This window comes from Chinchilla lanigera, unplaced genomic scaffold (assembly GCF_000276665.1).
Source record: "Chinchilla lanigera isolate Chin_1 unplaced genomic scaffold, ChiLan1.0 scaffold00026, whole genome shotgun sequence".
In the NCBI taxonomy this organism is placed as follows: domain Eukaryota; kingdom Metazoa; phylum Chordata; class Mammalia; order Rodentia; family Chinchillidae; genus Chinchilla; species Chinchilla lanigera.
Window position 1 is genome coordinate 14,216,625 of NW_004955427.1, and position 13,495 is coordinate 14,230,119.

The 13,495-nt window shown below is 42.1% G+C and overlaps 1 protein-coding gene across 2 annotated transcripts in view; it reads right to left on the minus strand.

The window, feature by feature from the left end:
- Positions 1-2,894: 2,894 nt before the first annotated feature.
- The window catches only part of Drd3 (dopamine receptor D3), a 32,660-nt gene continuing 22,059 nt past the window's right edge, over positions 2,895-13,495 (minus strand). Inside the window, exons 4-7 of one of the 2 annotated variants that reach the window (XM_013515045.1) lie at positions 8,774-8,970; positions 4,651-4,794; positions 4,512-4,569; positions 2,895-3,166 (exon numbers count right to left, since the gene is read on the minus strand). In XM_013515045.1, the coding sequence (XP_013370499.1) occupies positions 2,970-3,166; positions 4,512-4,569; positions 4,651-4,794; positions 8,774-8,970 (596 nt within the window). In that variant the 3' untranslated portion in view covers positions 2,895-2,969. Of the gene's footprint in view, positions 3,167-4,511; positions 4,795-8,773; positions 8,971-13,495 lie in introns of both variants that reach the window. The other variant, XM_013515044.1, reaches the window with a different exon arrangement.

Genomic DNA, 13,495 nt, shown 5'->3' on the forward strand with positions numbered 1-13,495 from the left:
GCCATCACTGTGCACAAAAATTCTATCTCCTTACTAGACTAAAAGCTTCTAGGAAGCAGGGATCATGTCTTCCAGGATGGTATTTCTCAGCAGCAAGCACCATGCCTGGCACATAGAAGGCGTTCAATCATTATTTAGTAAATAAATGATTGATGTAGTACATAATTATTGGAGAGTAATGTCCTAGAAGAAGAAAATGTTTACTTGAAGTCTAGAATTGAATGTTGGTTGTAACCTATTTGGATTTTCATACTATTTGTGTTTTTTTCCAAATAATGTGAGCAAGTAGGAACTTCTCTCTGTTGTAGAATAATTGTCTCCAAGAACCCTGCTCCGTGGTGTTCAGGCCAACATTTCTTCTGAGATTTTTGACCATGCTCATTCTGCAAGTATTGAGCCCTGAGGTCGACTGTGTTGGTTCACGGTGGGACCTGCAGAGATAGAGGAGGTGGGATAAAGGGTCTCAGGATAAAGAAACTGCAGTGATGTGTTTGGGATTCCTTGGGGAAACACTTCCTGCATCAGAAGAAAGTTCTTTGAGGCAGATGTTGTTTAGGAAAATAGACACTATCTAAGTAAGAGATGCTTCTTTTAAGGCTGGAAGGGAAATATAACTTTCACTTCACTTCTATATGGAGTTTTTCAGGGTTCCTGGGACTGTGAGGAAGTAGAATGAGCAGTAAATTGGATTTACACATTTGAGTGACTCTGCCATGACTAACTAACGAGGGGAGGAGGGGGACAATTGTTCTGGGCCTCAGTTCCTAATTATATAAATAGAGGGAGGAGTAGAACCAAATATATTCTAAAGACTGTTCCAAGATTCTACAAAAATAGATATGGATTTCCCTGGCCACTGTCTTAGAGATTGAGAGTGAGATTAACAGTCTGGGCTGGGTTCTATGAACTTTGGAGTACAGGGCATTTCGTTCACCTTGGTGGTGATATGCAGTATTCCATGGTGGATGAGAGCACGGCTGGGAGATTGGATGGATATACTTGTGAATCCTAGTTCTCCCACTTACTTACTGTGGTTGTGACTTGGGGCAGGTGTCTTAACCTCCCTCTACCTCTATTTCTTCATCTCTTGCCTACAGTTATTACAAAGGTCGAATACTTGCTTAAAGAAAGAGTGCAACATACTTGCTAACACTCTTCCTCATAAAGCTCAATATTGATGTTGTTTCTATTTCTATCTTCAGAATGCCGATGTTGACACAGAATTCTATAGTCTTTCGTCCAACTGTATCACCTTTTTTCTGTTTGTTTTGCACAGAAAGATCTAGGAATCAGGAATCTTTACTTTTGCAGATTTTAATTGTTCCAGGATTCAGCTTTGCTTGCACCATACATATTGCACGGGATGGCACAGGGTATAAATATTAGTGAGCAGAACAAATTTTCCTGCTGATTTACAATATAAATATTATTATGCATAATAACATTTCTTAAAATGCTGGAATTAAAAGCAGTCAGGAGAAATAAAAACTAACTCACTAGTATTATATATATTTCCTTGTTCTAAACTTAAGGGTTAGAGAAATAAAGACTGGGCAAGAGAGGCTTTGGATTCCTTGTAAAGTTATTGCACACTTTAAAGTTTTAACAGTATTGCACTACTAGCTGATTAATTGACATTCATTGATAAAAACATTTCCTGATGAAATTTCAAGATGAAAACATTTCATGAATTATCCATAAATTTTACCTTGATTATGCAATCAATAAAAAATAGCTTTTGTGGTGAGAAGGTGAATGGTGAGAATATTTTAGTTCCTAAGTACAGTTTTGAATGGCTTTTACAAACTATTTTTGTTATGCTTTTAATCTCAGTCCTTGGAGTGTTGATGTTTAGGATTTCCATAGGATTTTACAAAGTGCCATGTGATGGCTTTGGACAGCCACTCTACCTGGTGCCCTCAGCTCTGAAGTCCTCTGGCAGTCTGGGTGAGTCCCTACCACCCTTAGGCTAATTAGCAAATGGGCAAACTGGAGCGAACAATGAACTCCTTGAGGACAAGAATGTCTTAGTCATTGCTATTTATTCAGAACTGAGACTGTGCTGACACTTTGCACACTCTTTAGTGAGTGTCTTAGGGTCTGGATGTACTCTGTTAATCAGAGGATGAAGATGCCCTGGCTAGGACAATCTTCTTGTATTAAGGTATGTACTGAATCACAAAGTTCCACAGTGAACTTTGAACAGTGAGAATTGTCATTTCTCCTTAGCATCTCCATCTTGAATGACTCCGGACATTGAGACTCTGAGATTGCCTTGAAAGAGTAAGGGAAGCATCAAAAGACCTCCTTAGCCAGTTAAAATGAAAGGGTGGCAAGGGTGGAAAATAAAAACACAGGTCCCAATGTGGGACAGTGTCTGCTGGGATGAGGAATCCCTTCTCCAACTTAGCCAGTTCGATTCTAAAGCGAGGTAGGAACACTGCCTTGCCTTTCGTATCTCAGCATACATTGAAGGAAGAAAGCAACGAGGAGGGAATGGTCCCACAAGAGTAAAGGTGAGCTGTGCTGACGGTTGAAAGTCTGAAGGAAGAGAGACTGGCTGTTCTGCAAGATGGTTTACTGGCCGAGGTTTCAAGGACCCCTGGAAAGTTGAGAATGACAAGATCTTTTCATTTATCTTTCACTATAATGAATCACGCCTCCAGTGATGTGTGTGTGTGTGTGTGTGTGTGTTGTGAAGAGTCATGTTCATCAGCTTCTTTCTCAATTATTGCTTATCACTTAAGGGCTTTCAACCCTTGGATTGTCAGAATGAAGTCAGATGTAAGCTGGGGAGGTAGAACATTCTGTTTTGCAGAAAGCAGTTGGTCACACCCGCCATGCAAGGACATCTCGTTCCAGGAATCTTTGTACCAGGACATCACACAGTCTTTCTGAGCAGGCCCTGGCCAGTGGGCACAGCAGCCTGGCAGTTAGAGGTTGGCATGGGGCCTCCTTTCTTCCTTCCATCAGCAAGACAGGATCTTGAGGAAGGCTTTGCGGAACTCTACATTGAAGGTGGTATAGATCACGGGGTTGAGGGCACTGTTCACATAGCCCAGCCACGTGGTGGCTCTGTAAAGCTCTGGTGATACGTGGCATGCTTGGCAGTGGGTATTAAGAACGTGGGTCAAGAAGAAGGGAAGCCAGCAGACAATGAAGGCCCCTGTGTTGCAAAGGAAGAGAGAAAGTAGGTAAGGGGTTTGTTTACTCTTTTTTTTTTTTTTTTTTTTTTTTTTTTTGTCTTTTTTGAGACAGGGTCTTGCTGTGCTGTTCAGGCTGGCCTTGAGCTCACTTTGTAGCCCAGGCTGATCTCGAACTCACAACAATCTTCCTGCCTCAGCCTCCGAGTGCTGGGATTACAGGCGTGCACCACCATGCCCAGCTTGTTTACTCTTTTGCAATAACATGAAAATGACCTATGTCTGTCTGCTTTATGTCAGCATCGATGCTGAAAGTTTACTATGTCCATTTGCTTTTTCCAACAATGCTATGAGTAGGTGTGATCAACCACATTTATTTTTCTGTTTAGATGAGAAAACTGCATGCTAATGGCTTGGATTTACTTCAGGCCTTTGTTACTGTACCAATTTTCTACTTTGGCATTTGGGTAGTTCCTCACAGTCATTTCTCCTCAGTTCAATTCAGGTATTTATGTAGTGCCTACCTATGCAAAACATGATCCTAGGTTCTGATAGGGACAGAGACCTTACACACATGACTGACACAGGTCCTGCTGTTGGAAAGGTACATCTTGGGGTGCTACTAAAGTCATATATACAAGAACACTGGGGTTTTTCAGTGATGTCAAACCTTCCTTAACTTAATGGCACCCATGACATCAATTTTAATTTCTTTATTTAAAAATGCTTATACTTTTTTTTTGGTACCGGGAATTGAACTCAGGACCTTATGCTTGACAGGCAGGCACTCATGCCACTGAGCTATATCCCCAGCCCTTATACTTTTTTTTTTTAACTATAAAAATTAACCTTGATTATATACATAATGGAAAACTTGATAAATATGGGAAAGTATAAAGATCCATAATAACCAACCACACTAAAAGACAACTACTTTTGACATTTTGCTGAATTTCTTTCCATCTGTTTTTCTCTGTATTTAAAGTAACCTGTTATCACATTATATGAAAATAGTGTTTTAGATCATCATTTTTACTTAATATTTTAAAATGATTAAACATTTATTAAATGTACAACATGCATACTTTTATTCAATCATTTGATTTATTCAATATAATTCCTTTTCCTGCAAAATATAGCTTAATTAGGTGACTTGCTTAGCTTCATAAGTTTCATCTAGGTTTTTTGAATTTCTACACGTTAATATTTATACAAAACCTTTTTAGCTGTATTATAAACATTTTATAAATATTATAGTCCGTGAATTTCTAATTTCTGTCAAATGTGGCTACTTGCTCTACTGTCAGCTCCACTTAACCTAACCGAACCTAACCTAACTTAACGCACCTAATGCCCACTCAGACTTACCAAGTACAATGGCCACCATCTGGGTTGCCTTCTTCTCTCGAAGTGGCATCCCCCGAGGCTGTAAGGAACCCAGTTTCAGGGATGTAGATAACCTGCCATTACTGAGTTTTCGAACTTCTAAACTGAGTTTGGGTGCCACGGTGGGGCTCAGGGAGTTCCGAGTCCTCTCGTCCCTTTTCAGTTCTCCTTCTCCTACTTGGAAGCTTGGTCGCCTCAAGGTGGTCCCTTGGCAGATGCTGTAGTAGCGTTTCAGCTCTGTGTGTGCTTGACCAGGAGAGAGGGGCTGCGGGTGTGAAAAGAGAAGGTTCTCACATTTCGGGGAGTATTGTGACATTCTGTTATTTTAAGGGAAAGAAAATGCAAAGACGGAGTAAGAAACCATTGTGTGAAACCTACAGAAGAAGGAACTAAGAAAATGGCAGGATTATGGAAAGTTATGGGAATGAAACACGTTTTTGACTGTACAACTCCAAAGCACCTACTAATATAGTACATTAGATAACCACAGCAGTCTCTTGAGGAGGGAGCACAGGATTATAGCCTAGCCTTTCTGAGTTAGAAAGAATGACCTGATTCTACAGAGGAACATGGTGGATGACACCAGTGGGATGCAGGCAGCAAAGTTTGGAATGTGGGAAACTCCATAAATGATTCGGTTTTCAACAATTAAACTGTAACAACAATACCTGCCAGTTACAAAATATGGGCCTTACTTGAATTGTGATTCAAGCAAACTAATCATAAAAATGTATAAGACAACTGGGGAAATTTGAAGGTTGATTGGATATTTAATGACATTAGAGAACTATTACTAATTTTTTAGTGTGATGTGGTATTGGCATTATATGCTTTATAAAAGATTTCATATCCTTTAGAGGATCTTATAGAAATATTTTCAGGAGAAATAATGTACTTGAGATTTGCTTCATAATAACCCAGTGGGAGGTATGTGAACGTAGGTGGGAGCATAGACGAAATGATTAGCCCCAAGTTGATAATTGCTGAAAGTAGCTGATGGTGGCTAGGGTGTTTTGTTATATTCGTCTCTCTGCTTTTCTATCTTTGAAATTTTCTGTGATAGAAAGTTTAAAAAAATGAAAAGAAAAAAGAAGATTCAGGATTTTCATCTCAGCTTTCCTACTTAGTACATATATTTCTTTAGCAAGTTAATCTAATATTTCTAAGCCTCATTTGCAAAACAAAAAACAAACAGAAAAAAATGAGTTAGGGAGGAGTAACTTCTGAAAGTAGAAAACGGGATGTGAATTTTTCTGCTGTTTTGCTCAGGGGAGAAAGTGGATATGTATGGGTCCAACATCTAAACTTCTTTCCATGTTTGAAGGTTCAGACATTTGTGTCTACCTTGAATAGGAGGCAGGACTCCTTAGCTCCCTTTACATAAATAATAAAAGCTAGCGATTCAGGCCACATTCCCCATCTCCCATGTCTGCCCAGGCATCTAGAGCTTTGGCATATGATCCAAGTCCAGGCAATTGGAGATGCACATCTGAGACTCCGTACTGAAACTAGAGAAGCAGGCAGACTTTGAAAGTCGTCTAAGTTGTGAAATTCAATGTCCAGTGTCCTCTGTCTTCTAACCAGATTACTCCTGAGGCATGAACAACATTTCTGTAGCTGTTCCTCAGCCTTCTCACTCAACCTGTGAAGCTGCCTGACCAGATTCCAATAAATTCCTTTTCTGCAAGAGTTAGTTAATGTCACAGGACTCCTTGTTTCTCTTCCATTAGTTCAAAGAATCACAGTTCCAGATACACAGTGTTCATGTACTGGGCACACTCAGAAGCATTGTTGAAGGAATAAGTGAGTGCAAAAGGATTTCCAGTGATTAAATGTTTTAAAACTGGGCTCCACTCTGGTGGTATTTTTACAGATTCTAGAAGAACATACTTGAAAAATGTTCTTGATGTTCATTTTCCTAGGATTTCCTAGTAATTAATAAAACCATATTGTTTTGACAACTTATAACCAAGATGGTGTTTATGAAGAAGCTGGCACATATTGACCTAAAGATGACAATATTTAACTTCTGATGTATTATTTGTGAAAATAGGAGAGTGAGGACAAATTCTTAGGAGTACTTATGAAATGGAAAACTGGGGAACATTCTGCTTCTTTTTGACAGATGTAGATATTCAGTCCTACAGGGGGAAAGTGGCTCTTCTAAGGTTACATGTTGGTGAGTGTGTTTTTCAGCTCTCTCTGGAAGTCCTTATCCATAACCGACAGAAGGACCTACTGGATTCCTCTTTGTCTCGCCGGGAGAGACCTCTACTCCCAGATGATAGGACAGGAGTTGATTCTCAGTCACTCCAGCAATGCAGCCTCTCAATTCTTCAGTTTCTGTTGCAGTCAACACTGTTCCTTTGGCCTTGGAGCCTCCTCAGGCCTCGGATATGCCATAGGCAACTTTAAGTTGTGCCAAGAGCTTCTCATTGCTATATAAAGCCTGTGTAAACGCGGTTAATTAACTATTCAGAGACTGGATGAGACTCAGACTTCATTACGGGTTTTTGCAATTTAATCATAATGTGGAGTTCAGGGAGAAGAATATTAGTCTTCAACCCCTCAAGGCTCTATTATGCATTCTTCCAGCCAAGGAGACAGGGCTCGCTTGAATTGGAAAGACAAGGCTTAGGGTGACCACGAAATCATCTTGGGCTTCTCCGTTCAGTGGAAAATATGGTACCTGAAGGTCTCCTTCCCTGAATTTTCTTGGCTTTTCCAATATATGTTTCATTGACATTCTGTTTCCTCTGATGCAGGTGGCTTTGGGTGGCAATCTCAAACCATACCCAAAAGTCCCTGGATCCAATCATTGGCTCCAGTCACTGGGATACTGTCCAATAGTCACATGCATTCTAAATATTGACAAATCCCATTCTGAAGTTTAATCAGGCAGAATCTCAAATCTTGTTGCATATTACAAATGTTTCTGGGGTCAGGGCTACAGTAGATTCCATTCTGGAGTGGTAGGGGAGTTAAATAAAAAAAAGCAGAATCCTGAGTAAAGGTCTCTTACTCTTTTGCTATGATCTACAACATGGTCTACTTACCATTTTTCCCGTGGCATCTGATGGGAATCTGGCCCTGATTGAAAACTGTCTGATGGGATGCAGCTGCAGGCAAGAAGACTAGGGAGGTGGAAGGAGAAACAGTCAGTTGTGTGCTATACTTTACAGAGTTGAGCCATCTTTTACGTAACCATGGAGCATGACACTGCACTGTACACACATCCTCGGCCTTGGGTCCTGGCCTCCAATTGAATGGGGACCAATAGCTGTGTTCTACACAAGCCTTGGGACTTCAACTTTGAGAGTCTGACCTTCACTCAGGTCATCAGAGACTGATGTTGACACCTAAATTTGTCAGCCTTCAAGATCAAACTCTGCCCATGAAATCTTTTTCTGAGCACACCTGTCTTTCTTTTCTCGTAAGTTTTAGAGCACTTCCCATTTGGGCGCGTTACTGTCTTTATCTCACATATAGCAAGCGTTCTGTTCAGTTCTGTGCTGCTCATTGGCTTTGAGTGGAGGTGAGATATATTTGCTTGTTTAAATTTTAAGCTCCATGAAGGCAGAAGCTATATTATATTCCCATGGTCCCTTCCCTAGTAGATTCCAAGTGGTCAGTTTTCATGCTTTGATTTCATCGCCATGTGCCAGGTACTGGGATAAGTAGAATTTAAAACCGAAAGAATGGAAGATCAGTGATGAGGCAACAACCCTTCTTTTCAGAGCTTTGAAAGACTCATCCTATTTCATTAGCTGGCTGGTGCCTTGCCATAAGGGCAGATCAGGAAAGAAAAAAAGGTTCACTGGACCCCACTGATTCCAGGAATGAATTAATGGTTTGAACAAAGTGTTGATTCTCAGAACTCACCAGCAGAGCAGGGTACAACTGTCATATCATCAAATCAAATAAATCAAATAAAACCTCACCAAATCAAATAAAACCTCCACTTTATGGGACTCCTGGCCATTTGGAGGAAGTATAAGACTGAAAGAAGCAGAACTAGCCAGAAACTCTCCTAACATCTTGCCAACTAATGTTCTTAAGGAGACTGTCAATGCACTCTTGAGGTTGGATTTCCTACCTGCAAGACATAGACACTACCAGTTTAGAAAATAAGTGTCAGATCTATTTTTCCTAAGTGGCAGTGTAGGCATGATGGGCATCGTGGACACAGGCTGGGAGGCTGGGGGTTGGTGCCATCTTCTTGATGTCCCCTCCTTGGTGCTTACTTGCTGAGGGAAGTCAGGCCTGACGCTGATACACTGACTGTTCTGTCGAGTGAGGATCCGTTTCCTTCTCCTCTGTCTCAGCACCATGTAGATCCTGGCGTACACGAGGACAGTCACTCCAAAGGGCACATAGAAAGACACTACTGAGGAGTAGATGACAAAATCAGGGTTGGAGATGGAGCAGACGTTGGGGTCCCCTGTGGGTGAGAGAAGGGGAGAAGATAATGCATTTTGCCATCTATTAGATCTCAGCGGGGAGCTTGGAGCACAGCCCATGTGGCACATGAGGCTTCCACCTCCAAATGCCACGGGTCAGGGAGGGCGTACAGTCTCAGACACTTATGCCGTCAGCTTCTGGAGGATAAGAGGTTAATTCATCTCTGTGTTTTTTACAGTTCACTTAAAAAAAACTTTACCAATGATTATATGCTAGACAGTGCTCTGACTGGAACTGCAAAAATGGCTAAGACATGGTGTCTGCCCTTGAAGGGGAGTCTGGATAGACAGGTGAGCCCTTCCATGTACAGCCTGGGGGTGCTGAGGAAAGGGCAAAGGCTCCTGTGGGGGTGTTGTAGCTGCTCGAAAAGGGCCTGCTGGGGTAGAGGCATGAATGGATTGTTGGAAAGTAATGAAAAGGAGAGGCTTCTTATGAATTTGGGGTGTGGGGCAGGTGGAGGCTGAATGGAAGGCAGGCATTCACTGGGAAACCCAACACTAGGCCGGGGCAGGATGGAAGAGAGCTGGCGAGAAGACTGTCAGAGTAGAGAGTAGAGAGTACGGACTCAGAAGTGTCCTTGTTCCTCCTTTATGGCCTGAGGGGCTTTTGCCACTCCTTTTTAGGGGACTTCTATAGCTTTGCCTTCTTTACCAGCAGATATTGAAATTCTTCCAATCTCCTGGATAGAGCCTGAAACTTGCTCCATCTTGAAATGGAAATGGGAACCAAGCTAGTATCTTCCAGGCCATGTGCCAGTGGCTTTATACACATCATCTACAGGCGCCATTACTGCCTTTTTTCTCAGATGAGCAGATGGGAGCTCAGACAGGTTCAGTAAGTGGACCAAGGTACACAACCTGAAAGACACATTCCTTTAGCATATCTGACGGTAGAACCAATGTTCTGTGATTTTTGACCCTTCATCTCCCTCTGCCACTATGACATGGCATATTTGAACCCTGTCCGGCACTGTCAGCAGCTGTTGGGATGTCTGGCCCAATCTTCACCAAGTGTTGGAAATTCTCCAACCCAAAATCTGGCCTTGGGCAGATGTGAGCTGATGAGAGCAACCAGTGGTTATATGGGGCCCTCATTCTGCTTCTTATCACCTGAGCTACGAAGAGGCCAGAGCACCCTAAATATAAAAATATTTCTTGTGTAGTGATTGTATTAGTTACAATAAACAGCAGCTATTTTCATTATTTGTTTACTATATTATTTGTTATTTGCCTCCCTGAACTTTTGGAACTTAAAAGGAAAGGTATAAGTTGGGATAAATTTTGGAAACATACATCATAGGGAAGGGAAAGGAGAAATGTCTAAGACCTAAAATGAAAAGAATGTGCTCAGTGGCCAGTGAGGTGTTTTATTGACAACTCTACTGTTATGGTTTAGATTTAAAATGTCCCCCCAAAGTGTCATATATTCAAAGTTGAGGCTTTTGAAAGGTGATTGGTTAACATTTACTGAAAAGATTAGTATTTTAAAAAAGCCAAATGGTTTAGATAGCTTGAAAGCATCTCAAAAATCAGCAAGAGCCTACCCATCTTAGGCTCAAAGGTACAGAAGCATAAAGCTTTCATTTGAGAAGAGAGCTCTTGGGCCCCCTCCTGGCTTGAGAAGGGCCACCTTAGGAATTGGTTCCCTAGGATTCATTTTACTGTGCTCAGCCATCCAGGCACTCAGAGGCCACTGCAGCCATAGTCCAAGGGGGACCAACTACTTCTCAGACCAGCAGCAGACCTTGGCATCATCCATAGAAAGGACTGGGGGGCTAGCCAAAGAGTATTGAGAGGGCAGTGTATGAAGCTGTGTGAGAGAAGTTGAAGGTGCAGTGGATACCTGAGGAAGTTAGAGATGCCAAGAATGTGGAAAGTCTGCTGAGGAAGGCTGTAGGCAGGAAGTGGAGCCAGCCCAAGAGGGAGGCCATATAGGCTGAAGCATGCAAAGCCATAGAGGTAGGGCTGCCCAATTTCTTTGATGCTCACATCTTACCACAGATCGTCTCATGCAGCTATGGGATTTAATGTTTTCCCCACTGGCTTTTGGTCTTGCTTTGATCTGATTTATGTCTATTTCCCTATTCCTCCCTATGGAATGGGAATGTTTCCCTGTGCCATTGCATGTTGGAAGTGGTTAACTTCCCTTTGGATTTTTACAGGAGCTCACAGCTAAGAGTTTGCTTTTCATCTCAGAGAAGGCTTTTGATTTGGAGTTTTCAGCAATGCTGGAACTGTTGACTTTGGCAACTCTTAGGGATGGACCAAACGCATTTCACACATGAGATGGATATAAACCTTCTGAGATGCAGGGGTGGAATGTCAGAGTTTAGATTAAAATGTTTCCCAAAAGTCTCCTGTATTTAGAGGTGGGGCTTTTGGAAGGTGGGTTTTTGGGGTGCTGTACCCATCAGAGGACTCATCATTGATGAGTGCAGTAGCTGAATGTGCTGTTAGGAGGTGGGGGCTGGTGGGAGGTGGGCCGCGTGAGAGCGTGACTTGAGCATATATTTTTCTCCCCCAGATCCTCCCCCTGCCTGTTCTGCTTCCTGGCTGCCATGAAGCGAGCAGCCTTTTCCAACCAAGGTTTTGCCTTGGAATAAGCTCACTTTGGATGGAACCCACTGGAAACCATGAGCTAAGTAAACCTTTTCTCCTTTAAGTTGTGGGTGTTGGGTATTTTGTCCCAGTGATGACAAAGTGACTAATACAGCTACCATCAGAAGCTTTGTAGGCTACTTCTAAATTCTCTGAGTCTCTCAGGAAGCAGGTAAAATTCCCAACATCTCATAGAAGCTTGTGTTGGCATCATGTAGGAAACAGCTCAGAGAGTGGTCACCAAATAGCTGAGTGGTGGTCACCAAACTTGGAACTTTTGCTATTCTAGGGGTAATGAGAGTGGAGGAAGAGTGGGTGGCAGCTAGTGGTCTTTCTGAATTTCTAGAGAGCCATGTTGGCTGTGATCAACCCCTTCCCAGAAGTCCACTCCCCTGCAGTTAGTGGCTGACCGTGATCTAAATACTTACTACAATGAGGAGGAATCTTATCAAGCTTTGTCTATGACAAGAGGCCAGAGGGGTGGCAGGGCTACTTCCCCATAATTCATCTTGCTGCTGTCCCTGGTGACCTAGATATTCCCCATCTATCCCCCTGGCCATACACTTACCACCCTTTTCTGCCCTGGGTCCTGGGAGGATGACCTCTACATTTTATAGATGAACTACTACTTTTATTTATTTATTTATTTATTTGGTTTTTCTCCGGTACTGGGAACTGAACTCGCGACCTTGCGCTTGCCAGGCAGGCGCTTTTGCCGCTGAACTAAATCCCCAGCCCCGAACTACTACTTTTAAATAACCAGCATTAGAAGGAGTTTAGTCTGCTGCTATTTCATGTAACAATGCACATGCACACACACACATGCATGCATGAGTGTGCTTGTAGCAAGCATTATCTTTTAAGAATATTAGTGTCTTAAGCAGGGCATGTGGCACACACTTGTAATCCCAGCACTTAGGAGGCTGAGGCAGGAGGACTGTTACAAGGTCAAGGCCAGTCTGGGTTGTAAAGTGAGGAAGCTCAAGGTCAGCTTGAACTGCATAGAGAGACCCTGTCTCAAAAAGACAAAAAAAAAAAAAAAAAAAAAAAAAAATTATTTTCTTGTTTTAGCAAGGGGGGTGAGGGAAGTAGCAATCTAGGATAGGAGGGACACTTATATATCAATATAAATATATATATATATATATATATATATACACATACATACACACACACATACACATATATATAGTTATACTTTATGGTGTGCAGGTAATTATTTTTCTACTAAATTTTTGTTTGTTTGTTTGGTTTTTGTTTTTCTTCCAGTACCGAGAATCAAACTCATGACCTTGTGCTTGCCAGGCAGACGCTGTGCCACTGAGCTAAATCCCCAGCCCCCTTTACTAAATTTTGAAAGTGAGAAAGAGGGAGACAGAAGGAGAAAGATAGAAAGAGGTTATTTCAGGGTTGCTGATCAATCAGGGCCCTTATATTCAAACATTGAACTTGCACTGCTATCTCTTCCTTCCTCATATTTAAGTGAACCATTGCCTGCCCTTTGATAAGATTTTGCAGTCTCTCCAAGAATTTCCCCATGCCCCAAGATTCACAGAAGGCAGAGTAACCTGGCTTCAGGGGCTAATGCAATGGTGATCTACCCCAGTCCCTAGCAGACCTGGCCTGTTTACGTTTATCCCGTGAAGAGGCAGCAACAGCAGCAATTTTCAGAGCTTCTCTCTTGGGTGTTGAAGAAGTGATTTGGGCAGTGAGGTTCCCAAGAAGCTGAGACTTCCTCAGGAGATGTGGTGCCTTGCCTTGATGATCTCAAAACTGTATAGTGCAGACATGGAAATTATTGAAGGAATACATGAATGATGGATAAAGGGACCAGCTATACAAATGAGCATTTTATGTAAGCCCCCAAGCACCCTGGTGCAAGAAGATAATGGGAAAGTCTGGGTGGGA